The 26,122-nt window shown below is 54.0% G+C and overlaps 13 protein-coding genes across 13 annotated transcripts; 7 read left to right on the top strand and 6 right to left on the bottom strand.

Annotated features, from left to right (window-relative positions):
• The first annotated feature begins 188 nt into the window (after positions 1–188).
• On the top strand, positions 189–2,092 carry CDEST_00792 (Putative serine/threonine-protein kinase, active). Its single transcript, XM_062916951.1, has 2 exons — positions 189–962; positions 1,027–2,092. The coding sequence occupies exons 1-2, from the start codon at positions 379–381 to the stop codon at positions 1,871–1,873; spliced, it is 1,431 nt and encodes a 476-aa protein (XP_062773002.1). The 5' UTR covers positions 189–378; the 3' UTR covers positions 1,874–2,092.
• On the bottom strand, positions 1,880–3,767 carry CDEST_00791 (uncharacterized protein). The gene is made up of 2 exons (XM_062916950.1): positions 2,979–3,767; positions 1,880–2,901 (listed from the first exon to the last, which is right to left on the bottom strand). The coding sequence occupies exons 1-2, from the start codon at positions 3,097–3,099 to the stop codon at positions 2,162–2,164; spliced, it is 861 nt and encodes a 286-aa protein (XP_062773001.1). The 5' UTR covers positions 3,100–3,767; the 3' UTR covers positions 1,880–2,161.
• Positions 3,768–4,203: 436 nt separating this feature from the next.
• On the top strand, positions 4,204–8,417 carry CDEST_00790 (Putative nucleotide-binding alpha-beta plait domain superfamily, RNA-binding domain superfamily). Its single transcript, XM_062916949.1, has 8 exons — positions 4,204–5,610; positions 5,668–6,502; positions 6,618–6,627; positions 6,719–6,809; positions 6,893–6,945; positions 7,018–7,545; positions 7,601–7,854; positions 7,907–8,417. Exons 2-8 carry the CDS (start codon positions 6,438–6,440, stop codon positions 8,127–8,129), a joined length of 1,224 nt encoding a protein of 407 aa, XP_062773000.1. The 5' UTR covers positions 4,204–5,610; positions 5,668–6,437; the 3' UTR covers positions 8,130–8,417.
• A 466-nt stretch (positions 8,418–8,883) lies between these two features.
• On the bottom strand, positions 8,884–9,556 carry CDEST_00789 (Putative short-chain dehydrogenase/reductase SDR, NAD(P)-binding domain superfamily; the record flags this gene model as incomplete). The annotated part of the gene is made up of 2 exons (XM_062916948.1): positions 8,884–9,324; positions 9,431–9,556. The coding sequence occupies 2 exons, from the start codon at positions 9,554–9,556 to the stop codon at positions 9,199–9,201; spliced, it is 252 nt and encodes an 83-aa protein (XP_062772999.1). The 3' UTR covers positions 8,884–9,198.
• A 20-nt stretch (positions 9,557–9,576) lies between these two features.
• CDEST_00788 (uncharacterized protein) lies at positions 9,577–10,240 on the top strand. The gene has a single exon (XM_062916947.1). It carries the CDS (start codon positions 9,579–9,581, stop codon positions 9,894–9,896), a length of 318 nt encoding a protein of 105 aa, XP_062772998.1. The 5' UTR covers positions 9,577–9,578; the 3' UTR covers positions 9,897–10,240.
• Positions 10,241–10,401: 161 nt separating this feature from the next.
• On the bottom strand, positions 10,402–14,014 carry CDEST_00787 (Putative mRNA decapping protein 2, Box A). Its single transcript, XM_062916946.1, has 2 exons — positions 13,506–14,014; positions 10,402–13,403 (listed from the first exon to the last, which is right to left on the bottom strand). The coding sequence occupies exons 1-2, from the start codon at positions 13,534–13,536 to the stop codon at positions 10,801–10,803; spliced, it is 2,634 nt and encodes an 877-aa protein (XP_062772997.1). The 5' UTR covers positions 13,537–14,014; the 3' UTR covers positions 10,402–10,800.
• A 161-nt stretch (positions 14,015–14,175) lies between these two features.
• On the top strand, positions 14,176–14,590 carry CDEST_00786 (uncharacterized protein; the record flags this gene model as incomplete). The annotated part of the gene is made up of 2 exons (XM_062916945.1): positions 14,176–14,424; positions 14,522–14,590. 2 exons carry the CDS (start codon positions 14,176–14,178, stop codon positions 14,588–14,590), a joined length of 318 nt encoding a protein of 105 aa, XP_062772996.1.
• Positions 14,591–14,874: 284 nt separating this feature from the next.
• CDEST_00785 (uncharacterized protein) lies at positions 14,875–16,450 on the top strand. The gene is made up of 3 exons (XM_062916944.1): positions 14,875–15,237; positions 15,305–15,519; positions 15,606–16,450. The coding sequence occupies exons 1-3, from the start codon at positions 15,163–15,165 to the stop codon at positions 16,144–16,146; spliced, it is 831 nt and encodes a 276-aa protein (XP_062772995.1). The 5' UTR covers positions 14,875–15,162; the 3' UTR covers positions 16,147–16,450.
• Positions 16,451–17,399: 949 nt separating this feature from the next.
• CDEST_00784 (Putative ribonucleotide reductase small subunit family, Ferritin-like superfamily) lies at positions 17,400–19,668 on the top strand. Its single transcript, XM_062916943.1, has 4 exons — positions 17,400–17,581; positions 17,670–17,936; positions 18,023–18,356; positions 18,416–19,668. The coding sequence occupies exons 1-4, from the start codon at positions 17,552–17,554 to the stop codon at positions 19,024–19,026; spliced, it is 1,242 nt and encodes a 413-aa protein (XP_062772994.1). The 5' UTR covers positions 17,400–17,551; the 3' UTR covers positions 19,027–19,668.
• A 1-nt stretch (position 19,669) lies between these two features.
• On the bottom strand, positions 19,670–20,470 carry CDEST_00783 (Putative SRP9 domain-containing protein). Its single transcript, XM_062916942.1, has 2 exons — positions 20,168–20,470; positions 19,670–20,075 (listed from the first exon to the last, which is right to left on the bottom strand). Exons 1-2 carry the CDS (start codon positions 20,237–20,239, stop codon positions 19,674–19,676), a joined length of 474 nt encoding a protein of 157 aa, XP_062772993.1. The 5' UTR covers positions 20,240–20,470; the 3' UTR covers positions 19,670–19,673.
• A 153-nt stretch (positions 20,471–20,623) lies between these two features.
• Positions 20,624–22,312, bottom strand: CDEST_00782 (Putative WD40/YVTN repeat-like-containing domain superfamily, COMPASS component Swd2/WDR82). Its single transcript, XM_062916941.1, has 3 exons — positions 21,918–22,312; positions 21,622–21,856; positions 20,624–21,567 (listed from the first exon to the last, which is right to left on the bottom strand). The coding sequence occupies exons 1-3, from the start codon at positions 22,056–22,058 to the stop codon at positions 20,777–20,779; spliced, it is 1,167 nt and encodes a 388-aa protein (XP_062772992.1). The 5' UTR covers positions 22,059–22,312; the 3' UTR covers positions 20,624–20,776.
• Positions 22,313–22,540: 228 nt separating this feature from the next.
• Positions 22,541–24,410, top strand: CDEST_00781 (Putative mitochondrial carrier domain superfamily; the record flags this gene model as incomplete). Its single annotated transcript, XM_062916940.1, has 5 exons — positions 22,541–22,831; positions 22,911–23,080; positions 23,140–23,214; positions 23,291–23,892; positions 23,957–24,410. 5 exons carry the CDS (start codon positions 22,541–22,543, stop codon positions 24,193–24,195), a joined length of 1,377 nt encoding a protein of 458 aa, XP_062772991.1. The 3' UTR covers positions 24,196–24,410.
• A 1-nt stretch (position 24,411) lies between these two features.
• Positions 24,412–25,888, bottom strand: CDEST_00780 (Putative cytoplasmic tRNA 2-thiolation protein). Its single transcript, XM_062916939.1, has 2 exons — positions 25,583–25,888; positions 24,412–25,514 (listed from the first exon to the last, which is right to left on the bottom strand). Exons 1-2 carry the CDS (start codon positions 25,663–25,665, stop codon positions 24,413–24,415), a joined length of 1,185 nt encoding a protein of 394 aa, XP_062772990.1. The 5' UTR covers positions 25,666–25,888; the 3' UTR covers position 24,412.
• Between the last annotated feature and the right edge of the window lie 234 nt (positions 25,889–26,122).

The raw sequence follows: 26,122 nt of genomic DNA, 5'->3' as shown, positions 1-26,122 counted from the left end.
AAATAAAAGCTTCTGAAGAGCTCCCGGCTTTTCTGGTTGAGATAAGATAACGGCCCCGCCCTTGGGCACAGCGACCTACCTAGGTACGCTTTAGACCGATTAGCATGGGTTGAGAGCTCCGTCCGGGCGGCCAAAAAAAGAAAGTCGGAGCAACTCACCGGGCGTGATCCCTGCAACCTCCCCGTCACTTGCCATTGCGGCTCCAGCGCGTCCAAAGGTTCGCTCCTGTCCAATTTTCCCCGTCACATAACTCACGACGACAGCACGTCACAATCTTACAACAAAGTAGCCTCGACCGACAAGTACAGGAACACGCCTCGGCCGAGTCAGGAGAAAAACACAATACCCGGCGAGGTAACACTGCACGCCGTCATCGCAATGGCAAGCAACGGAAAGTCAAGATGGGCAGACAGCGAGGAGGATGCCGCTCTAGAGGCCAAGCTCAAACGGGAAAAGGAGGAGAAGAAGCGCCTTAAGGCCGAAAAGGCGCGTGTAGCCGAGGCGGAACGATTGGCGCAACAAACGAGGGTGAGCATCGACAATAGCTCCGTGAGCGGCAACGATGGAAATGGCGACTCACGGCCAGCGAAACGACGCAAGTTCGCCCCGGACGCAGAGAGTGGGAGAGAACCCGCCACGGCGGATGATGCGTCGGATAAGAAAGAGGGCGCCGCGAGGCTCATGCGCTTCCCCCTTGGCCGCTGGGGCAAGTGCCGGAGCGTTGAGAACTACGACAAGCTCAACGACATCGAAGAGGGCACGTATGGATGGGTGTCGCGAGCGAAGGAGACCGCGAGCGGCAAGGTGGTTGCACTGAAGCGGTTGAAGATCGAGCCGAGCGACCGCAACGGGTTACCGGTGACAGGCCTGCGGGAGATACAGATACTGCGCGACTGCAGTCACCGCAACATCGTCAATCTGGAAGAGGTCGTGGTAGGAGACGACACGTCAAAGATTGAAAAGTCCGTGACTGAGATATCTGCATCAAACTGGACAATTTGGTATATGCTAACGTCTCCACCACAGCATCTTCCTTGTACTAGAATTCGTGGAACACGACCTGAAGAGCATACTAGAAGATATGCCCGAGCCCTTCCTCCTGTCCGAAGTCAAGACGCTGCTCCGGCAGCTGACGGCGGGTGTTGCGTACCTACACGACAACTGGGTCCTCCACCGCGATCTCAAGACGTCGAACTTGCTGCTCAACAACCGTGGTCAGCTTAAGATCGCCGACTTCGGCATGGCGCGGTATGTCGGCGACCCCCCACCGAAACTGACGCAGCTCGTCGTGACCCTGTGGTATCGCTCGCCAGAGCTGCTCCTCGGCGCGCGAGCTTACGGTCGCGCCGTCGATATGTGGAGCATCGGCTGCATCTTTGGCGAGCTGCTCACACGCGAACCCCTGCTGCAAGGCACCAACGAGGTCGACCAGGTGACCAAGATCTTTGAGCTCTGCGGTGTGCCCACGCAGGAGTCGTGGCCGTCGTTCCGTAGCCTGCCCAACGCGCGCTCGTTGCGTTTTCCAAAGACATCGCTGGCCACGGGATCCGTAATCCGGACCAAGTTCACGACGTTGACGAATGCTGGGTGCGCGTTGCTGAATGAACTGCTGTCCCTGAATCCAGATTCAAGGCCGTCGGCCAAGGAGATGTTGGAACACAAGTACTTTAGGGAGGATCCGAAGCCTAAAAAGGAGAGCATGTTCCCGACCTTCCCCAGCAAAGCGGGCCAGGAGAGGAGAAGACGACATGAGCCAAACGCCCCTATCCGCGGTCAAAACGCTGTTGAGCTGGGTGACGTTGACTTTAGCGGCATCTTTCAAGGGAGAGACAAGGAGGAGAGGGGCGGCGGCTTCTCCCTGCGCATGGTGTAGACGATATAAAGATGGTTCATATGACCATGCTGTCGGCCAGTGTCGTCAATTAAGCTATATATCAAGACAACTCATGAACATCCGAGTTTACCTATATATGGGAGTCATATTTTACCCGACCATGCTTCGACATGTAACGCCGCCCTTGTGTGAATGACCGCCGTGAATGATTACCGCTCAATTCGTCTCCTCGCTCCTGTGATAAAACCCTCCTCCCCTGAGGGATAAAATAAAGAAATGTTCAATCCAAAGATTACAGTTGGGAAATTCCGTCATTAGAGCAAGTCATTAGAACATGCCGAGTCCCGCTACGAACCATGTAAAGCTGGCGACGGTGACCATGCTCATGCCCACAGCCATACCAATTGCCTTGCTGTTCAAAGAGGGCGCCGCCGACTTGCAAACTGCGCATTTCCACTCGTTCAGGGGCTCGTATTCTTTGGGCAAGTACATGCCAAACTTGAAGCTGTTGGAGACGCCCAAGTAGCCGGCGGCAGCAGTCGCACTGACGCTCGATTCAGCATCGTAAATGATAAGGGTGTACTCGTCGTTGCGCAGCGGCGCCGAGGCGTCGGTCTTCTGCACGCTCGAGTCCCAGGTGAAAGAGGCGGGCTGAGCGAAACTCATGTTTTGGGTGAGCGTCCAAGTCTGGGCCATGGAAGAGCAGGAAACGAGGACGTCGATGGCGGTGGGCGTGGCCTGGAGGTTCGTGTAGTTCCATCCCCAGGTGACAAAGTCTCCGATTTTGTACAGGTTGATAGACTGTGCCGTGGCTGCCGGTGTAATCATGACAACAGAACCCTGGGGATCCGTTTCGTCAAAGGCAGTCGACTTGGACTGGCCGGTGCCGGTCCTGGTGCCAGTACCCGTCTGTGTACCTCTCGCTGTGCCTGTCCCCGTAGAACCCTGAGCAGTGTTGAGGTTAGTGGTCCTCGCACCGCCCGTCCTCGTTCCCTCTGCGGTCCCCGTGGCAGTTGGTGTTGCCGTGGCCCCTGTTCTGGAGGCGGGAGTCTCAGTTGCGGCGGGTGCTGGTAAGTAAGGTTAGCCATGTTGATCCACAGGCATCGAGTTACCGGCGGTACCAAGGCAACGTCTCACGACATACCGGAAGATTCGTCGTTCTGGCGCACAACCAGGGCATCGACATCCGGAAGCCATTTAGGCCAAGCGGAAGCTAGGGGAGCGAAAACGGCGAGGCCAAGAGCGAGTGATTGAGCAGCCTTCATGATTACGAGGGAGGAAGTGAGTTCCTAGAGATTCGAGGGAACGCTGGAGGGAGGTGGGCCGGTTTCCGGGCAAGATTATGTCGTCTTTAACTGATCGAAATCCGGCAACAAGAAAGTCAAGTTGATCCAGAGGATGGTATTTTGTCTGGTTGCAAAGTTCGAATTGTTGGGTTGTCAAGGGCGATAGGGCTGGATCGAGGTGCGGCCACCCCTTTTTTTTTCGCCGTGGAAATTCGCAACAACAATGTCTGGTATGAGTGGTGTTGACTACCAGCCGCCCTTCAGAACGTAGCTGTTGGTTTTTTTTTCCACTTCAAATATCCTCCTCTTTCAATAACAACAGTTAAACGAACGGTGGTTTTCTGGCTTAAGCGAGTGTCGATGATGCGGGTTAAACAACGGGAAAGGGGCCTGGAAAAAAAAAAAGGGCGTCGTTGGTCGGATTGCTGCTGGGAAGCAAATCAAATGAGGTGGGAAGAGGAAAGGTGTGGTTGAGATCAGAGAGCGGAAGAAGGGCAAGAAGGCGCTGGAATGGGAGGAGAGAAATTCGGGGCGGGTTTGCACGCTCAGGAGGGAACGCGGATGGGCCCCGATTGATTAGGTTTGGTGGGTCCACAACAACCAAGGCGTCCCCGAACTAAGCATGTAGGTCACTTTATCACTCTCAGTAGGTACCTAGGTAGGTAAAAATAGGTGGCACTCCGCGTCACAGGGGGGGAAACCCAGGCAAGACGAGAGAGCTTGTGCAACGACGAGGCCATGGCAAAAAACACAACGTAAAATCAGAAGGATATGCAGGGCGGGAGCATTCTGGAGTCTGCAAAGGAACAGGGGCGGAGCCTGCTGGGGTACTCACCAATGCAAGCCTACCTACCTAAGGTACCTTACCTACCTAGGTAAAGGATGATGGGATGGCACAGCCCATGCCGGGCTGGAAAAAGGGACATCGGACCAGTCAGTAGAAACTTTAAGCGGTAACTAACAAGCATCAGCTAGGAACTGGAGAAAATACGGACGAGGAGAGGAGGCTGCCTTTTGCACAGAAACATGGCCAGGCATAAAAAGAGGCCATAATCCCATCCCACCCACCAACACTGCCCAATACCAACCTCGTGTCTTGTCCTCATCATGTCCTCCCATCCAACCAACCCCAAAGCTCCGAGTCTTTAGCGCACTGGGCTGCCATGGCCCTTCTCCGGCCTCCCTCCGCGCCACCCAAAACGTCCGCATCCTTCTTAGCTGCTCGAGACAACGCGCCACGCCGCCTTTTCAACGAGGGGCTGCAGCCGTTGACCAGTGGACTAATCAGCAGCCCACCCATTCTCCCCCAGGGAAACAAGAGTGGCTAAACAAAAATTGGCACAATGTCGCGCTGGGCGCATGTTGGCTGTTAGGGCACCTCAGGTACCCGGAGGAATACAAAAACGAGGCTTGGGGACCTGGTGGTGCGTCGTCAGGTCGAGCAGGCAGGACCCACCCTGTGCATCGTATTCTTTCCTGCGTCCTCCACTCACGGCGCTGCCCAGTGCCCACTAATCCATCACCCCTCCTCGCTCGTGTTGACCTCCCGCTCCTCTAAAAATAATTTACTCAGACTCACGCGCCTCCACAAATTCTATCAATGATGAGACCGAGGCGAGGCCGATCGATGGTCAGCCATTTCAATCCACCTCTCACTTGAGGAAGCCATCAACTTTCATCTTCACTCGGATTGAATTGACTGTAAACCCTGACATTGAGCGTGCTGGCCTCCCTAGGTGGTGTCCGGTGGAGAGATGATTGCCGCAGATTTCCATTGTCGGGGCTCTTCTTGGCCAAGGAATGTAAACACCGGATCTCCTCACGGCTTCCCACTCGTGCAGATACGCCCTCAGTCTCGGACTCTAATTGCTCGTGACCCGTGACACCGATCCAAGAGTCATCCATTCCCTCTTTGCCCGAATAATCGTATCCATTTGACTCGGATGTCCCGCAACGTCCGGACTGGCGCCAGTTATGCAGAGCATTGCACAGAGTAACATGAGGTGGTTGTGGCCCACTTGCATAGCAGATTTTGGGGGCGCATCATGCATTGCTCATCTTCGTAGTGTACTTGGGCCGTCGCAAATCCCGGTGCCTTGATGATATTGGGCGTAGTGTAACCCATGGCTTCAAACGAAATCGCAGAGTTATCCCCGTCCCGGCGAGATCGACGTCGAGCCCGGATGGAGACTGTGCCACTCGTCGCTAGGAACTCCCAGTTCTGTGCGACAAACGCTTTTCCTACGTTGAAACAGTCTCTCTCTGCGGAGCCTCTGCGAAACCTCACTCACCCAACACGAACTGCACTACATAAGTTGGATGAGAAGCCGGGTAGAATGACGACTGTATGCTTTTTAGATGGCGTTGCCGTTCTCCGAGACATGCAGATGTTTGGGAGGAAGGACAGCCTGCGATGCGTGAGGGTAAAGGGCCCTTAAGGGAGGAGGGAGTCCCTGTGGTCTTAGGCTTGAGAATGCCCGAAGCCTGCAGGTCAATCAACTTGTTCCATCCCTTTTTAATACGCTATGAGACTAATCAAGATTGCAGGTGCGAGCTCCTTCGTCACTGTCATTCCCGATACAAGAGTAGGGCGGAGCCGCCGAACTGACAGACTATATACACCTTGGAAGAGAACCCGATCGATGCATCACTACATCGTGACACGAGAGTCTTTGCAATCCCAGTTCAAGTGTTTGCATGATAGGGCAAGTGGTCGGACTTTTCGGGGGAGCATTCTCCAGACAGTTGTCCTCTTTCGTTCTGTTGATTAGTGTTCTGACGCGAAGAATCAGTGCCGGTTGTAAGAAGGAACCTCTTGAACAATGGCCGACTGGGCGAGAGTACTATAATTGGTAGGCTGCTGCCCAAGTGAAGACCTTCAAACAAATCCAGGGATCTCCTTTGTTGTCTCATGTCAAGTCGTCCGTCATGCCTCGATATTGAGTTTGGGGAGGAACAAAAGACGACTTTGGATGACTTGAGCCTTCCCGTCGGGTGACGTGCCGTCTCAGGGGCCACCGGGCATCACTTCCGCCGCTGGGAAATGACCTGGATTACTGAACTCAACACGACCTTAAGTGGGGCCCGCGAACGGTTCGATACCTACCTACCTAATCAACTTTTGACGTATGATAAGTTTATCGATAACGCGATAAAAGCTCCTTCCAGCTTGCCAAGTTAAGGTACGCCCTCCAGGTGCCTGCTTCACTTGGGCTGGAGAGTGGTGTCTCCGACACTTCACAATCGCGCAGCCAACAAATTCGCCATTTCACAAGTTCAACCAACCCTTTTTTTCGTTGACTTTGTGCGCGAAAGTCATGGCGTCGTCCGTCGGCACCATGGTCTCCATCGACCGCACTTATCTCGATACACTCATCAGAAGGTAAAACCTACCCACTACCTACCTACATCCCACTTGCACCTGGCCCGCACTAGCATTCGAGCCATTGCAAGTGAGGCTGGTGACAGTACTTGGGGGAAGCTAACCATTTGCGCAGGGCTCAGTTTGTGCGTCTTACAATATCATCTCGTTGATCATACCTTCTTTCCCTTGTCTCTGCGGCATCCGAAAGCTGACATGGGCTGTGTTGCCACATAGAACGCCGAGACAGAGGCTCATTCATCCCACCCTACCCTCACCATCGCCCGCGCCGAGTATGACACCCTTGTCAAGACTGTTCGGGAATTCGGTATGATCCCATAATGCGTTTTATACGCATCCCCCTGATGTAAAGATTTCAGGAGTTTCTGTCGGTTGCTGACCTTTGACAAGCAAACTTACGCCGCAACCTCTTGCGAGGAGGTGTATCTGAAGAGACCCTTGCTGTAAGTCGGGGCCCCACATCGTGCCCCGGTCAATGATCCTTCAGTAAGTGATGGACATTTATGTGTACCTAGGTCTTGACCAGTGATGAATCCAACTGGGACGAAGACACTGCTGAGCAGCGGGCAGGGGCTCCCGCTTCAGTAGTAACTTCTCAGAACTTTACTCAACGTCGGACCAACCAGCCTCGCAAGCCGGCCGCCGTCGCTGTGCGAAATCCCGAGTATGGCCATCACAGCGGAAATCTTACCGTTCATCAGCCTGTCAAGCAGGACTGGGCCGATGCCGAACCCGACGCACGCGACATGGCTGAGACGACAGTATCTCCCACCGAGCCCGATCATGGCTTCACTCACCAAGAAGTACAGTTGCCTGTTCGGCCGCAGCTCGAGAGAATCGCTACAAGAACCGTTTTGATGTCGAACCTTGCCGAAGGCACAACACACGCCGATATCACGGGTGTTATTCGAGGGGGCCAGCTGCTGGATATCTTTCTGAGAGCCCACGACCGCTCTGCCCAGGTATCGTTTCTGCACGGAACAGACGCCAAAGCATTCTTAGAACATGCTGGGCGCCACGATCTGTACATCAGACACAAACGGGTCCGTTTTCACACCTGCAAGATTACAAGTATTACAAATCTAACCAGCATATCAGGTCGATATCCGATGGTGCGATCGACAGTTTACCCTCCCAGGCCACGTTGCGAGCAAGGTCGGAATCGGCGCTACCCGTAACCTTGTCGTCCGACGGTGCGACCCGAAGCTCACCGAAGAAGGCATTCGCGATGATCTGGACCATATTCACAACTTGATTATTATTCGAGTAATTTTCAACAACGGTAACTGTCACATCAACACCAACTCAGTTCACAATGCCATGTTCGCGCGAACCTGCATGATGAGTCGACTGTACGTTGATGTGCTTACTTTGTATGAGTAATTGAAAGCTGACATCATGTAGGAAATACAAGGGGTCCAAGGTCGAATGGGACGTCGACGAATGTGCCCAGCCCCTGGGGGTTACTCAGACTCACCGGGCTCAGTCCCATACTCTTTCACACAAACGCACTTTGAGCAATATGCCGAACCGCTTCGAAGTCTTGAAACTTGACGGCAACGATGACGACGATGAGAATATACCCCTAGAGTTTCACCTGCGAGCTTCAGTGGACATCGTGGTTTGACGATGTAGTGCTCCTTCGAGATCAGTCTAAACGCCTGGCGTTGTACTAGAAGACGGACACTGTCAGCATGTTTTGATCTCTTCAAAGCCATGGGGGCTTCGCCGAGTTTAGGGACGTCCATCACGTCGACGTGGGAGACGGAGTTGGGAATACCCCAGTGATTGAGTGTGCAATTTGTTTTGCTCTGCAAGGCACAACTTCATTTGTTTTATGTTTGCCTACTGGGATGTGCGTGAGGGCAAGCACTTAATAGACCCCTACGTAGCAAGGTACTTTGATACGATTCCTATTATCCATCTTCCACATCTTGCTACGTCCGTCCGGTAAGCTACAAGACGACGAAGGCGGTCGAATTTGCCCTTGTTCCTCCATGTTTACCATTCTTCCTGTCAGAGCAGCTAACATGCCATGAATCTCCTTGTCAGTGCAGCTGTGAGGGACACTGAAGGCCTGCTTGGGATTTGCTGCTCCTGAAGCCTTTTTATTCGCCTCCCTTTTCTGCGAGCACACATGCCCCTCATTCAAGACATTGAGGTTTTGCAAATATCCCTTCATTATTCCAGAGCCATGTAATCTTAGACGATTTATTCAGAGTCATTGGAAAGAAAATATTTTGGCACTCAGCTACTTTCCAGCACCAGCCTCACGTACCTATACAATTACTTTCCATCCCCCAAAAAGCAGTCGACATGATACGATATCCGCAGTCTCCAATGATGCTCGGTATGATATGCCACAAAACGTACGAGTAAATGTGCATTGGGCACGTGCAGTCAAAGTACAAATTTAAGCAGCCTTCCAACTACCAAGAATGACAGAGAGACACAGGCCCTGGAATCAGACATCGGACGCTTGTTCTAGGCAAACGCCTCGAATGCACTCTTGTCAGACGACATTCCACGCCTGGCCGATAGGTAGACTGACCCCGTTGATCGTCCACGTCTGATCCATCGCCAGGAACACCACAGTCTGGGAGACCTCGAGCGGTGTGATGTTGGTCGCCGAAAAACTCGGAAGCCTGCGCGTGCAACGCATGAACGGGCTCGACCTGCACGTAGGTCTCGGCGTCTTACTCACCCCCATGGCCCGCCCCGATGGCCTTTCCGATCCTCGAGTCCACGGCGCCAGGCAACACGGCGTTGCATCGGATGCCTTCCTTGCGGAAGCGCCAGGCCATGTTCTTGGTTGCTCCGATCTATGGCTTGAGTCAATGGTCCGTCCGATGCTTCTTTCCGAACCCCCGCCCCGACTGGGCTTGGACTGAAGCTCTGCAAGTCGAAAAAGGGAGAGGCCTCACGAACCAAGCGGTGCTTGCTACACGTGTACGCAATCCCAGCCACGGCCCCCGAGGTCCCGGCCGTGCTGGCGATGTTGACGATGGCGCCCGACTTCTTCTCCCTCATGAAGGGGATCACGGCCCTCATCATCCTGACGGGGACAGTGAGATTGATGGCCGTGACCCGATCTCACTCCCGTGTCGATTACGCTATTCACGCTGCTGAAGCTGTCCATAACGCCCGCGGCGTTGACAAGCAGGTCGATCCGGCCCCTAAACTTCGCCAGCCTGCCCTCCCGACTCGACATCTAGTGGCCCGAAGACGAACGAATCGCGCCATGAATAAAAGTTGGAACCCCCCAAATAAACTCAACAAAATAACTCATCCAAAAGAGACGATCGCCCGCATACACGCCGTCCTCGCAGGCCCCGGGATCAGTGATATCGGCTTGATGGAAATGGAACCGGCCCCGATAAACAGTATTTTGTAGATCGATTTTAAGCAAAATCTTCTTTTCTGTCTTCCCTTGCCACACAGCCTCCCCGAGAGCTACACCTCCACTAATACAATCTTACCTCATACTCAGATGGTGCCATCGGTGTGTCCCGCGGACAACGACGCCCAGCGCCCGATGGTTCGACGATAGAAGGAGGCCACATGACGGCAAACCAACTCCAGCTCGGAGTACCACTCCCATGGAATACAGAGCAGGCTTTCTTGCTCCAGCTCAAACGTCCCTCGTCGCGTGCCTCGTGCCAACTCTAGTAGGGGGAGCGAGATGGACAAAAAGCATGGGCTTGGAAAGAACCACCCCCCACGCACCGTCAAGCCACCTATGGGAAGGCCTTACCGAAAGAGAGCCCTCCTGGTGTCTCCGAAACAGCTCTGCGTGGCATCTCGACCGGTGCAGGCCACCGACAAATGTCAGGCCACCACGCGGGGCAGGAAGGGGTAGGAAGCAAGCACATGGTATTACGCGGGGGCGGAGCTCGTGACACAACGTGTATTGTATGTGCTTGGGTTACCACGCCCTCAATGACAGCATTCTCCAGACCCCAAGGTAAGTAGTACCACAAAGGGCGTATGAGCTTGTTCACTTGAAACCTATTGATCCCAACGACTGTAGCAAGATTGGCGAATTTGGCAGGCTAGGTACATCCCAGGGTATAATATCTCCTGCTGAACATTCCACCTTGCACCTTTGCCCTCTCCCCCAAGAACTGATCTGCCAACGCAGGCGCGTTGTCAAATCCATGAATCCGTCGCGATGCAACACCAAAAAGCAAGGATACGACCTCCTAGATAAGCACATACTCCGGGAAAACCTCGCGATGGACTAGAAAATCATCACCACGCCTGGCTGCCCCATCGTCATTCAAACAACCCAAACAACTCTATTTCGCGTTTGCCACTGATGCCAGATACCCAAGCAAGAAACTCCGATCCGCTGGAGAAATCGGGGTCTGGCTGCCGCGCCGTGACTCAGGCAAGCCCTCCGGAGCACCCTGCCCGCTTGCAGAGGCAAGGGACGCCACTCGCGACCGCTTGCTCCCGTCAGGTGCTGCCATTTCCCTGGTCTTTCCCTTGTCATCTATATCGAATGCAGGCCCGGGACTTGGCGATTGAGGCTTGCCGAAAAGCGAGAGAAGCTTTTGCCTCTGCTCTGTCGACATCTGTGACTTCTGCTGCAGACCACCAGGTGCCGGAAGGGCTGACGCCGCTGGAGGGCTGGCCAGGCTAGATGGCTTATCAGCACCGGCAGCACCAAGTATCGAGGCTAAAGCAGGTGCTCTAGGTCCGCCCGACTTGTTGAGGGTTTCGCCTCGTTGATGAATTTGACTGGAAAACATTTGTGGCGACTGGTTGTTGTTCACGGCAGGGTGGCTATACGTGCCTTGATACGATGGAACTCTGTTTTCTGCTGCTCTCGAGTTATATCCCGCGATAGGTTGAGGGCTTTGATGCTCGCGTCTCCCACCCTGGGGTTGAAGGGAGAGAGATTGGATGTTAACTTGAGAGTTGACATCCGACACGCCCTGAGGGGGTCTACTCAGAGGACTGCTAGAGACCGGCTGAGCCACACGGCTCTGAAAAACAGGGCTGTGAGTGCCCTGGTTGGTAGCCTTGACTGTTGATAATCCCTTCATCAGAGTAGCACTTGCAGTATTCGCAGGTAGCTCGGCGGGCTGGTTCGTGGGCGGCGAGTGGATTTCAGGCTTCTTGAACATCTGCAAAAGTGTCGACCGATGTAGGGGGTCGCCTGGCTGCTGAGAGCGCGAGTTCACGGCCGGGTTTACTTGATGATGTTGTTGTTCGCCCACATTCAAAACCGGCGGTTGGACGTACGCCGAAACGCCTCCATGCCCCTGAATGCCGCTGAATGGCTGATCATGGCCCGAAGGCGTAGGCGCAAACGGCTGGGAGCCGGTTTGATGCGCCCTGTCTGGGCTGTCTGTTTTTGTGTCCGACTTGAGAACCCCCAATAGTGCCATCGAGTGATTGGACAGTTGAGCACTAGGCAGCTTGTTTCGATACAAGATATTCTGGGTTTGCTGCTGAAAGTGCACCTGCGGAAACTGGGCATTGGCCATGGGCTGGTTGACGGTTCCCTGAGCATGCTTAGGGGGCGGTGGCGGAGTGGTATCGGCGAACCCACCTCTGGCCAAGAGCGTCTGCTGAACCTGAGGAGGCAGAGGTTGAGGATGCCTCAGTGGCGGATGTGGCACGTACGCAGGACCGCCCATCATCGACGGATCGTGATGCCTAACCTGAGGGGGAACCGGGCCGGAATTGCCAGATTGATTAAACGCCCATGACTGCGGTGTACCGTCTGGCACAACGGGAAATTCAGGTGGAGCTTGATAGCTTGCAAGCGGCGCCCGTTGCTGGGGATGGTGTTGGCCGTGAGGGCTGTGCGGTAGCGGAGCCTCTCTGGTGGTATGATCGAGGGGTGTATGAGGAAGTTGAGTGATGGGCATTCCTTGAGCAGCGGCCTGATTCTTGGCCTGCAGAATGGCGAGCAATGATGCGCCCTTGTCTGAGCCAACATCCGGGGACGCAGGTTTCGAAGTTGCCTGCGCGGCTGTTGGCTTGACCTTTAAAAGCCGTTGCAGTTCCTGCGTTGCCCCCTCAAGGGTATCTAGGCCAGGTGTTCGGTTCGAAACATCCGTGGCAGGCTCCGTCTGCCAGACATCGTCCTCAGTGAGAGGCTCTTCATGGAGGGAGTAGGGGTTGAAATGTGCCTCGTTGGCAGCCTTGACAGCATCTTTCCGCTTCTGTTGTACAACCCATTTCTTGAGAGGGACCAGAAACGGGGCCACCATGTAGAACTTGTTGGCGTTGGCAGCTGCAGCAGCGTCGTTCTGGGGCTGGTTGCCCTTCTTTCGAAATGCAGGAAGCTCCGAGAGCTTGTACCACTGAATCTTACTGATCTCTTTCCTCGTCCGTGGCTGGAAGTGGGTATCCATTGGCACATCGCGGAACACGTAGAGCCTCAGCTGTTGCTCTCTCATGGTGACTTCGATATATTTGACGTCATCTCGGTTCTCGGGGACCAAACCAGCAGCATGCAGGTCGTAACCGGTCTCCTCGTAAACCTCCCGAACAGCGCATTCGAGATCGTCTTCGTCCTTGTTGATCTTTCCACGGGGGAAACTCCAGTTTGCACCCTTCTTCCAGCCTTTGACTAGGATGGTCGAGTCCATCGCCTCATTGAGTAGGATGGCTCCCCTCACAGGAACTCTCGTCTTATATTGTAAGAACTCTTCGAAAGCCTTTGTGTGGTTCTCGACAGAGAACGGTGCCAACAACGGACAATGCTGGAAGATGCGAAGACTAAAACTTCTAAGGGTCATGGAGGGAAGCGTGGGATCGAGCGGTCGGACGAAGTCTTCGTAGAACCATTGTGCCTCTTCTATCTGGAAGCAAATGCGTGCAACGGACGAAAGATCTTCTTCAGGCAGGTTGATGATGAATCGGACACATAGATCGTCCAACCCTATTGATTGTGTTAGCCATACTGCAAATCGAAAAAAAGACGAGAGAACGCAAGGCTGATGCTTGATTCCGCCTAAGTCGTCTGGGGTGTGGGGCAACCAACAATCCTCGAGCTGCATCTTTTCTTCGGCCATTTTGGGCGATGGCTAACAACATGTCCTCCGGACCTGGTATGTCGTGTATGTGGTTTAGTCGCCTGTTCCTGGCAATGCAGTGACGGCGGGAAGAAGGTCCTGACGGCAAGTATGAGTTGAGTCCAAGGCGCGAAGCGGCGATGGCATGATACGGAGTAAGAGGTTTGGGTTCGATCAGGCTCGAAGGTCTCGGTGCGACCAGAATGCGCCTAACACAACAGAATCGGGAACGGCGGGCAGTCCAGTGGGTTGGACTGGAGAGGTGGCGGTTGAAGCGTGGCTGAGGCGTCAAAGCTTTTCGTTTATCTTGGTGGCGGTTGGAAGCGAGCACGTTCACGAGCGGCCTCTCGGGATGGTGGTTTGGTGGTTTGGTGGAGGGCTGAAAAGCAGACGCAATGCATTATGGGCTTGACGATAGCGGACAAGGCAGCTAGCTGTCATGGAGGCCACGGTCGGCTTCGGAAGCTTCCAGGGGGAGGGGATGGGAGGTGGGACGGACGTGGCAGATGTTGTGTGGCGGGCATGTCCAACAAAGACCATGATTGGTCATATTCTCAGCTCAGTAAAAACCCAATAATACACTGTCCAAGATCTTGCCCTAGCGCGGAAGTGTACAGTGCGCATAGAGCTCGCTCCGAAATGGTCGTGGCACAGCCCATCTTCAGCTTGTCATCGGGACACCAGGTCGTATCCATCCGGTCTCGACCAGTCCCTGTCAGCTATGAAGCCTCTGCATTGGGAGGTGCGAAGCATACAGCTCAACAAGCAAGTTCCCTTAATTGTTTCTCATTTATTTCCCTGTTCCTCCCTAGCTGGAATTTACCCGAGAGGTCTAACAGTCGAGAGAAAGCTCAGCCACGCAGAGGCTGTGCAGATCACTCGCCACACGTGCGTGGCTAGAATAGTGTTATTGTTACGCTGTCTAGGCAAGCAAATTGCTTAACTGTGTCCCAGCGGGTTCAATACTGCTGTTAGGTAAGTCCAGGCTATTGAAGCCCGTCGGTCTTGCACCCCCATTGGAGCCCAGTCACCTGTCCACTGCAGCATGATGTGAAACGCAGCGTTCTAGCCTGTCAGAGCCCCACTGAAGAGGCCTCTCGGAATGAGTAGAGTGCATTGGTGTGCAGTGACCGACAGGATTACATCATGGTCGCGGACTGGCCAAAACAGGAATTCTGGGCATCGGGCTTGCAGATGGCCCAGCTCGGGGCCTGCTGTTTCTTACGTAGGGAAAGAGGCAACTTTCATGTGTGTGGCTCGGACCCTGCATAGCCGTTGGTCTGTTTTCCTCGATACTTATATGTTCCAGACATTTCCTCGTTCAGTTGCCGCTGCCGGCTTGGAGGCTCTTGACCTCTCTACCACAGTTTACGTCCAGAACTATTGCCAACATTTGCCTTGTTTAAATGACTACGGGGCGTAACTCTTAACCTACTTGGATAAACCGGCACTTTTTCATTATTAAACAAACACCAACGAGCGCTCTGCTATCCAGCAGAGTAAGCAGAGCACTTCTCTCCGTCTCCGTGCGCCACTCAATTAAACGAGCTGCGCGTTCAGTCTTGGACTGCGGCACTGACCTGCTATCCAACACTTCACCGTTGCATCGACGACATCACCGTAAACATGGCGGGTCTCATTGCGAAGTGGATCAGCAAGAAGATTCTGGCGGAAAAGGTCGAAAACAACTTTGGCCGCGAGGTAAGTTGTTGCATTCGAACGATGCGCTCGTGTTTTCAGTAATCCTGACGACTGGCCCCCATCATAGGACCCCTACTTTGAAACAGTCCCTGCCACCAGGCTTGATGGCACCCCTACCGGCAAGGTCAAGAAACGCAGAAAGGCACTGCCTCCAGGAATCTCCAAGCAAGACGGAGAGGTCTTGACAAAGGTCAAGCGTCGAGCCTACCGACTCGATCAGTCTTTGTTCACCTGTTGCGGTGTCAAATTTGGTTGGGGCAGCGTCATCGGTCTGATTCCTGCGTGAGTACATTCCCCTGTCACCATCGCCCACCCCACATTCCCCATTCGGCATTTCGAAATTTACTGACGACGTATTCTGTCTCTAGTGTTGGCGATGTGCTCGATGCCTTTATGGCCATGATGGTGTTCAGAACTTGCTCCAAGGTCGAAGGTGGACTACCGAATTCGGTTAAATCCAAAATGATGTTCAACATCATCATTGACTTCTTCATCGGTCTTGTGCCCTTTGTGGGAGATATCGCCGATGCTGCTTTCCGCGCCAACACCAAAAACGCCATTGTCCTCGAAGAGTATCTTCGCGAGAAGGGAAAGAAGAACCTACGTCGCAGCGGAGCACCTCTACCAGCAGTTGATCCAAGCGATGCGGAAGAGTGGGATCGCCTGCAAGGAGACCGTACACCGCCCGAGTATGTCAGTCGGGAGCCATCTCGCAACGGACACATGTCGTCGAGCCACCAGAACTCGTCCACTGGACGCCCCCCGGCGCCTCCAGCCAGCGCTGCTGTAAGAGAGGAACGGTCGACTGGTGGTGGGCGAGGCTGGTTTGGGTTCGGTCGATCGAGAGTTGATGATGTGGAGTCTGCTCGCGAGCCCAGGGACATGCCAGCCCAACAATCGCGGCGATAGATTCATTCATAAGTGTCTCGAAGTCGAAAGGGAGACAGGATGATGATGATGAGAGGCTTAATTCGGGCAGTTTTTCTTTGCCAGGCCTCCCGCCGATACGATATTTCATTATTCCCTTGGTATTTGTTTGTTGAGCACAATGGTCAAAGAGCCGGGCGTTCTGGGAAAGTTTATTCACAAACACGTCTGATGCCTTGGGGGAAGGGTGGATGCTTGAGTATGAACACGACACGATGCCTTTTCTTTGACATACCCACTCTGCGTTAGCTGCACTCGAAGATGATTAATGGAACATATGCATGAATGGTCTTGACGTATTCGTGACATATATAGACAGTTTAAAGCCGAGCATCGAAGCCGGTTACCGTTGTCTGTGCCAGGCGGTACATGCCGATCAAGCTGATGATGGTAATTACGGAAATCCGCTCAACACATGGCCCCGCAGCGTAGAGTCATACACACATTATCCAGTCAGGATTTGTCGATGTTTAGACGAGATTGCTAGGCTATGAGGTCTTGGGAGAGAGCCACTCGGGTTCCGCAAAGTCGGAGCTTGGACGTATTCAGTTTTATCTGATCTGATCTGATAAACAGGGGATGCCAGGGGAGCAGGGGAACGCGTCGAGTCGTAACGCCGAGACAAAGAACTGTGCGCAGTTCAGTACTGTATAGACTTAGCACGACCCGAAGCTGGAACGGGGGAGACGCGTCAAGCTCGGCCGAAGCTCTCGAGGTCTCGGGGCAGTTGGGCGATCAAACAGCTTTTTCGCTCTTGGTTACCGGGCCATGACATCGTGTTGCCTGGCTGGCGTGCCGGGGGTGGAGCGCAAGCGGCCATTTCGGCGTTGTAGCTCATCTCATCCTTACAAATAATGAGGAACTTTGAGGGGAAAAAAAAGGGCTGGGCCTGCGTAGCTTGCCTGGCCTGTCCCATTTTGGGCCGCAGTTTTTGCAAGGTCCGGAAGTGGGAAGGAAGGAAGCGAGACAAGATGACTTCCAATTTGGCACACTGGCACTTTAGCAATGGAGCGAAACGCGCCGGTGATGGCTGTGGGGAGGTATGGCCCCCCTGGTGCGGCAAAGACGCGCTTTTAAGTGGGGCGGAGCAATCGAACCTGGAAGACGGCGCGTGGTTCAGTGCAGAGCAAACGCGGACCCCCCTGCTACGCGTCCCACAGCGTGAGACGTGAGAGCGCTCTTACCTGGTACAAAAGCTTCTGCCTTTCCATTGCGGTTCTTCCACTCACTCTTCACTCTCACCCAGAAGACAACAACCACAAACCTACAACTACGACAGACTCCTGATATCCCAATCAATCCTTGACCAGTTTCTTTCTTCCCTTCCAATCCAACAACACTCGGGTCTTTTTCCTGCTCTTTCTCTTTCACACACAACACCCTCACGATGTCTGTTGAAGTCACACCGTCCAAGCAGGTATGTTGCCAGCCGGTGCCGTATCCCGGCCGCCTCTCATGAGAAACGCGTTCCGCGAATGCAATCGCTGACAAATGACATTCTTCAGGCTGCTGCCGCCCTCGATTCTTTCAAAATGGAATCCCCCGTCAAGAAGCTTAACTTCAACGCTGCCGACAAGGAGAACCAGCCCCTCGCTTCCGACGTTGCCACCGCAACCAAAAACACCGATTATCAGACCAAGCCCACCCAGGAGGTTACAAAGCAACAAGCAAAGCCCGCCGTTGCCCCCGGTATCAAGGAACAAGAGCTCGACGAGCCTCTGCTCCAGGAGAATGGCCAGCGCTTCGTCCTCTTCCCCATTAAGTACCACGAGGTATGTTTCATATTCCAACGCGTCACTGACGCGTAAAGTGGTTTTTGCACGTGTGAACTTTAATTGACTTCTCATGTTACGCATAGATCTGGCAGATGTACAAGAAGGCCGAGGCCTCTTTTTGGACAGCCGAGGAAATTGATCTGTCAAAGGATCTCCATGACTGGAACAACAAGATCAACGAGGATGAGAAGTACTTCATCTCGCACATTCTCGCCTTCTTCGCCGCCTCCGATGGCATCGTCAACGAGAACCTGGTCGAGCGCTTCAGCGGCGAAGTACAGGTTCCCGAGGCCCGATGCTTTTACGGCTTCCAGATCATGATGGAGAACATTCACTCCGAGACCTATTCCCTGCTCATCGACACCTACATCAAGGAGCCTGCTCAGCGCACGTACCTCTTCAACGCCATTGACACCAGTATGTCAACCCATCATGCCATGCACCCAATTGAACAAGCGACTGACAAACCGTGACAGTTCCCTGTATTCGTAAGAAGGCCGACTGGGCTCTCAAGTGGATTAACGATGAGAAATCTTCGTTCGCCCAGCGTCTGGTTGCTTTCGCCGCCGTTGAGGGTATCTTCTTCAGCGGTGCCTTCGCGTCCATCTTCTGGCTCAAGAAGCGTGGTCTCATGCCCGGCCTGACCTTTTCCAACGAGCTCATCTCTCGTGATGAGGGACTCCACACCGACTTCGCCTGCCTGCTGTACTCCCATCTCAAGAACCGCCCCAGCAAGCAGGTCATTGAGGACATAATCGTCGATGCGGTCAAGATCGAGCAGGAGTTCCTGACTGAAGCCTTGCCTTGTGCCCTGCTTGGCATGAACTCCAACTTGATGAAGCAGTACATCGAGTTCGTTGCCGACCGTCTTCTGGTTGCTCTTGGCAACGACAAGGTCTACAAGTCTTCCAATCCCTTCGACTTCATGGAGAACATCTCCCTGGGCGGCAAGACCAACTTCTTTGAGAAGCGTGTTGCTGACTACCAGAAGGCCGGTGTCATGAACAGCACCAAGAAGGCGCAAGAAGAGCCCACTGAGGGTAAGGGAGAGAACGGTGGTGACTTCGTGTTCGATGAGGACTTTTAGATCATGAGCGCCCGAAGTTTCTGTCCTGTTCTTTCCCCTATATACCCCTTGTACATTTGCATACGCATGGTGCTTTGCCAGCGCGTCTCTTTCACACTCCCAACCCCTCAATCGCCCCTCAAGCTAGTTTGGGCTCAAGAGTTGTTTTGTTGTATATACGTGGCGTTGGCGGGGTATCATTCTACAGGGAGTTGGATGCTCCCACAGGCTGGTCGATTGGATGACCATGGAAAGTAGGACATGGGACATGAGATGTCTTTGATGGATAATGTTGTTCAGTAAACTTGATTTTAGAGCAATCGCATGATATGAACTAGACAACCGCCCCCCCTCTTTTGGTTTGATTTCTGAATGTAGTTTGACAAACCACTTCAACTGAGTCTTTGAGACAGTAGATGTTACCTTTGATCATCAATCTATGGTTTGTATCCTATGTGATGTTTTAAGGCCGATCCTCTGCTACTGAGTAGCAGACTAGTAGACCGCCTTATGCCTATTTCATTAACTGATGTTAACACACCTAACATCCACACATCAATCGATCGGGGCCCTCCTGTAGTGTAAAGGATATTTCAACTATTCCTCTTTAGAGGTAAACTGCTTCTCCTCCCCCAATGGCACATCTAAGAGTCCCTAACATAACATTCTCATTTCTTGCCCTTCTTCTTCTTCTTTCCACCACCGCCACCGGCACCAGCCGGCGTCGGCGCACCAGCAGAAGCACCAACGGGGGTATCTTCTCCAGCCACGGGGGCGCCAGCAGAATCCGCCATCGGCTCGTCCTTAACCTCGACAGGCGCCTTGGAGGTCGACATGGTGCGGCTCAGGGTGCCGAGGCAGGTGATGAGGCGGGAGACCTCGGCGGCCTTGGTGGTGCGGTACTTGAGCGTGACGCCGCTGACCGGATCGAAGGTCTTGAGGACAAGGGATCCCCGTGGCGGTTTGGCGTCCGTCATGGGGGCGTCTTCGGTTGTGGTAGCATCCTCCGTCAGGGTCTTGGACTTTCGCGGCTTGACGGGTTTAATCGAGTATTTCGTTGTGATTCTGGTCTGTTGGAGAGGAGACGCGCTCATTGCCGCTGGTCAACCGAGTGGTCTTGGGCTCGATGGAGAGGAGCAGACAGGGTAAGAGGGAGACTCACGGTTGCTGGGCGGGCTTGGAGGAGGAGGGAGGACTGCTCCAGCCATTCCTGGCTCGTCTTGTAGGTCGGCATTGTGAACGATGCGGGAGGTGGCCGCAGCCTTGCGCTGCAGGTCGGTATTTGTAGAGGCGCGCGCAGCTATCGCTGGTGTTCGTCGGTCTAGTGTGATGAGAGTCTCGAGAGAAGCGCGGTTCCTTCTGGACAAGGCCAGTGAATGTTCGCAAGGGATGTGTGGTCTGCGTTACGGTGGTTGGTCGGGAGGTGACGTTCGGCGTCCTAAAGGTAGCCAGGTGGTGGTGGTGGCCTTGTCGGTGGAGGATGCAATTTTGGTGGGGTTCGGCCGAACCTACCTTAGGTAGGTGGTGCCTTGGAGTTGGGTCCATTAGTCGCACACCCAACACGATTCACTGGAGACACTTGAAATAGTTACCTTCCCACAGTTGCTTTGTGCGCGTACTCCAATTTATTGATATGATCATTGGTAGTTTACACGGACTTCTACACGGATTGGGTATCTTGTATCCTGGACTCCGAAGAAAAAAGAAATTGACTCTACACCGCCCCTTTACAGCTCTTAGACAACTTCTTCAACCTTCCTGACCACTACCTTCACGCAAGAGGATCAGGCACCCAGAACAGGACTTCCTGGTCGGCAGTGGCAAACAAGTTGAAGCGCGGATTAAAGGCCAATACGGCGGCCTCCCGCTTGTCCTCCAATGTCCAGGTCGGGTTAAGAGTTTTTGTGTCGTTCTGCGGGGGCGTCAAAATGTCCCAGACCAACACGTCCTTCTTGGAACCGCTTAGGACGTAGCGGCCGTCTACGGAGAAGCAGCAATCTCCGCTGCTCTCCACCGTCGGCTGCTCTATCCTCGGTGCCCCGTTGACAGTAGCCGTCTCGCCCGTAGCCAAGCGCCGAGTCCCGCCCTCGGGCTTGCGCAGGTACGCCTTCAAACTTCCGTCAAAGGCGTCCAACAGGAAGTGACCGTTGCCGCGCGTACCGACAAGAATATGCTTCCCATCGTTTGAGAACTCCAATTTCGTCCAGCCCCTGACGACGAACTGGGGGTCCACGTGCCGTCCGACCTCCACGAGATCGAATGTTGCGAATGGCGCCTTATCGTAGTTGCGGCAGTCATACAGCAAAACGCTGCCGCTGCTAGGAGAAGCAACAGCAAAGATTTGACCGGAAGGATCGTATGCGGCGAGGTACGGTGAGTTGATGATCAGCTGACCGCACCATTGCTTTGTCGAGATGTTCCAGAGACGCACAGTGTTGTCCTGACTGCAGGAGATGAAGTTATCCGCTCCTGGATGGATAGCAATATCTGTGACGCTCTTCTCGTGGCCCTCGAAGTATCGGATGAAGGAGTTGTCGTGCGTCGCCAAGTATCGGATCTGGTCTATGATCTACATCAGCAATCGCTTGGCGACTCCAGATCTCGGACGTTACTGACCGTTCTGTTTCGTACTTGCGTAGATGATGCTAGAGCTAGTATGTGTAAACCGCGCCAACTTAACGCCATACTTCTTACTAAGTAGACTCTTGTCATGCCGGCCTTCCTTGACGTTGTAGATTTGAATGGTCTCGTCGCTTTCGGAGGTCATGAGAAGCTCGCCCGGGTCGTCAAAGTCGAGGGACAGTACGTGTGGTTGCGGGCGGCCATCCTTGATGTCGTCTCTCTTGAACAGCTACATCATCGTCAGAATAGTCTTAAGAATCCAGAGAGAACAATTGCAAGTGTCTCCCTACTTTTGTCGGGCGAAATGTTGAGATAGTCTCACTCAGTTGTGTAGTGTTGTTGCCTGCCAGTGAGCGGGTGATGTTGAGAGAGGTTCCGTTATTAGCTGGAGTCGATTCGCGATGGTCGAGGTCCATAGGTGTTGAAGCCATTGCGGCTGTATGGGAAGCGCGGATAGCCTTCCCGTCTCAGGTGGTCGAACAACCCACTTAAGTTGTTTGCGTCGCAACGCGGAGTCGGTTCGAGCTCCGCTTGACTTATAGACGACGAGTAAAACAATTGTAATGGACGGCTTCGGAGATCGCGCTTGGATCAGATATGATCCGGCTTAATCGTCTAAGCTTCTCGGATGGTGGGGAGTAGTGAAGTGGTCGCGATGGTAAGTTGTACTTCGCTGGATCCCTCTCTCAGGATGTGACAGACTGAAATCTGAAAGCTCCATCAGCTCCCTGGCGGGGACCAGGGAATGAGAGGGAGCTAACTGCGCCACATCATACAGGTTTCTCAAGTCGCTGATACAAGCCACGCCGGCCCAAACGCCCGTGGCCCACACAGCTGGCAGCCTCGCCGATGGCGGCTGACCCCGGAGCCAGCTAAATCGACGCCCTCCCCCCCATTCTTCGCCAGGCACGCCATGGTCCGGGGTACCGATTCAGGCCGCTGGAGCCCGCGAACCCTGCAACTGGCACCGCAAACGCCGGGATCGGCAATGGCTATCCACGGCCGTACTGACTATGAGCAAGAAAAATCCCAATTTCCCTTCCGCGCGCGGAGCTTACTGAGATACCTGCTCCCGAAAAAGAGTCAATCAGTTCCGTCGCCTTGGCCTGGCGCACCTCAGCCCGCATCATCTCACATCGCCGACTCTAGATCCAGAGCTGCGCTCCTTACGGCTACTGCGATTCTTGACTGTATGCTCGATCATGTAAGACTCAGAGCAACAGACTGATATGCTTCTTGGCCGCGATGTTCTCGTTGCTGACCCGAGCTATTCCGTCATCTAGGCCCTAGGATCCGAGATCGCGCCGTCACTCTTTTTCCTCAACTTCCACAATTCCCGATTGCAACTCGAACCGCAATACCTACACCGGCCGCATACTTCACTAATTGATACCCTTTTTACGCTTATCTCTGCTGCGACAATATTTGTTGACAGAATGTCAACAACCCTGGGGTAAGTTACGGCGCGCAGACCGGCATTCGCAAAACCCACAAGGCTAACGATCGCAACAGCGCCTTCATCGCCGGCGGCATTGCCGCCTGCGGCGCCGTAACAGCCACACATCCCTTCGAGACTGTCAAGATTCGGTGCGTCTGAGCAACGCTCGTCGCCCCCTGCTTCCTGTCGCCGACAATGCGCTGACCAAATCTTCGACATGTGCAGAATGCAATTGCAAGGAGAGTTGAAGGACAAGGGGCACCAGCCGCACCAGTACAGAGGACCCCTCCAGGGCGTCTCGGTCATCGTGCGGAATGAGGGTGTCAAGGGCATCTACCGCGGTATCGGCTGCGCCTACATCTATCAGGTTCTGCTTAACGGCTGCCGTCTGGGTTTCTACGAACCGATGCGTGAAACCCTGACGACCCTCGTCTTCAACGACAGCAAGACCCAGAGCCTGGGCGTCAACATGGCCTGCGGCGCCGGATCCGGGATTATGGGTGCCGCGGCCGGCAGCCCTTTCTTCCTCGTCAAAACCCGGTTACAGAGCTACTCCCCCTTCATGCCTACCGGCACCCAGCACAACTATCGTAATGCCTGGAACGGGATGACCACGATCTACGGCTCGGAAGGCATCCGTGGACTTTACCGTGGCGTGGGCGCGGCTATGATCAGAACAGGCTTCGGAAGCTCCGTGCAGCTGCCTACCTACTTCTTCGCCAAGCGGAGACTGGTTCGTCATTTGGGCATGGAGGAGGGCCTTCCTCTGCACCTTGCTAGCAGCACCGTCAGCGGCTTCGTTGTTTGCTGTGTGATGCACCCCCCTGGTAAGTCCCTTGGTAGATACCAGTCAATTTTTTTCTCCGGGTTGCATGTTAACATCCCTGGTAGACACCATCATGTCCCGTCTTTACAACCAAAACGGAAATCTCTACAAGGGCGTCTTCGACTGCCTCGCCAAGACGGTCCGCACCGAGGGATTCTTGGCCATCTACAAGGGTTTTCTGCCTCACCTGGCCAGAATCCTCCCCCACACCATCCTGACCCTCACCCTGGCAGAGCAAACCAACAAGCTGATGAGGAGGCTCGAGGACCGCATCCTGCCGACGGCCGCCCTCCAAAATCCATGATCGCCATCCGATCTTGTATTTGTCGTATCAGCGTTCCTTGCATGTCTGGAGTTTAAAAGAAGTAAAACAAGCTGGGTAGATTGGGGGGACATTTTGTAGTCATGGTTCAGCTATGTCGCCGAGGACGCATAGGGAGGGGTATAAGAAGAGATGGGGCAGTACACAAGTTGACGTCTCACGTTGTAAAGTGACGATTGAGCATGTGTCTCTATCTGATCTATCCATATATAGACCGTTCACACCCGTAACATAGACGTCCTGCAGTCTGCTTTCTCCTGTTGTCATCGGGGTCCTCTCCAATCTCGCCCTTCCACCTGGCATCTCCCTGTGCATCCATGTCCATACCACAGACAGCACATGCGTCGCCGTCGTTCTCACGCGTAAGCTTGCCGCTCGTGCGGACGACATTGGCGACGACGGACGGATAGCTTTCCTCTACCTCTTCAAAATAACGTGTCATGACATCCTCGATGCTAAGCTCCTTGTGCGAAACAATGGTGCTGCTGGCCGGCCCGGCATCTTGGACGAGATCCTGGATGGGCGGCTTGGTCAAGCCAGCATACGTGATGACCTCCCGCCGGAAGACGTCTCGGAGAAGATAATAAACCGGAATCGTCGACGTCTCCTTGGCCTCAGCAACCTCACCCTCCGCGCTCTGCCTCGAGAACATCGTAACAGGGACGGGGCCATCGCTGACCTGCCACGGCACCGCAAACCCACGTCCCTTGGCCGTCTCTGCGAGCGTTAGCTCGGCGAGGGCGGTCGTGGTGCACCCCAGCATCAACGCGTGGCACCCGCTGTTCAGCGCCAACGACAAAAGAAGATGTCGCACCAGAAGCCTCAAAATATCTACCCGCGACGTGACGGAGGGAAGGGCCTCAAGAAGACGCTTGAGCTGAAGTGCGGGGGCCAGGTCCGTCTGCAGCGCAGGCAGAACGGACCAGTCTATCGTGTCGAGCGCAAGGGCGTCGCTCAGCGGCACGGTCTGCATCGACATGTTAGGGAACCGCTCCTTGTACTTTTCTAGTACTTGGTTTGCCACAGAGGGTTCGGTCGAGGACGTAGGCGCATTCCCCGAGAGGTCGGTATCAATATGGACGACGTGCACCTCGTACGCGACACGTAGGTTCTTGTCCTTGAGACCCTGCAGATTCCTATCGAGAACCTGGACCAGTGAGGCCGACGAGACGCCGAAGGATAGCCCGAGGAGATACTTTGCCTTCGCGTCGGGTGTGCTGGCTATATTTTCTTTGATGTCTTTGTATGGCTGAGCGAGGCGCTTGATGACCCGCTGGGCGATGTGTTGCTCATAGCAAGTCCTGCGTGGGTAATTAGCTTTCTGGGATGTGGACGTGGTGCTCTTGGGCGGAGAGAGGGAGAAACACACTCGCATAAGGGATCCTTTCTTACTGTCAGGACAGTGGGCGTCTTGCATCGCCGACAAGGACGAGGTTCGGTCTTGCTACTCATTCTCACCAAGTTGGGTCGCAGCGGTGGATGGTTGAAAGTTGGTGATCGATAATCTCAAAGGCTGTGTACGTCACTCGGGTTAAACTGGCTTATATTCATATGTCGTCGGATGCTCTCCCTCCTTCCTGTGCAGTACGAATACTTCAAGTGGGATACCGTTGATATTGTTCGTGGTCGATGATGAAAGGGTCAGGGCTCCGCCACTCAGGTCGATTGACTCAGACTCTTTCTTTGGTGCGCTGACGATTTTTTTCGGGGCAAACTCAACTGTCTCCGTCGCCCACTGCACTTATTTAGGCAGGTAAGCAATTCTCATCATCACCACGTCCTGTCCGCAAGACAACCAAATTCCAAGCTGGCCATTTTTTACGATAACTCAAAACTACTGGCCCAAATGTTTTTTTTCTCTCTACATTTCGTGACACTGGCTGAGTCGTGCTCCTGTCGCCAGCAGCAC

Source organism: Colletotrichum destructivum, chromosome 1 (genome assembly GCF_034447905.1).
Source record: "Colletotrichum destructivum chromosome 1, complete sequence".
NCBI classification, from domain to species: Eukaryota; Fungi; Ascomycota; class Sordariomycetes; order Glomerellales; family Glomerellaceae; genus Colletotrichum; species Colletotrichum destructivum.
Note: the sequence above shows the minus strand (reverse complement) of the source record. Positions and strands in the feature narration are given on the sequence as shown.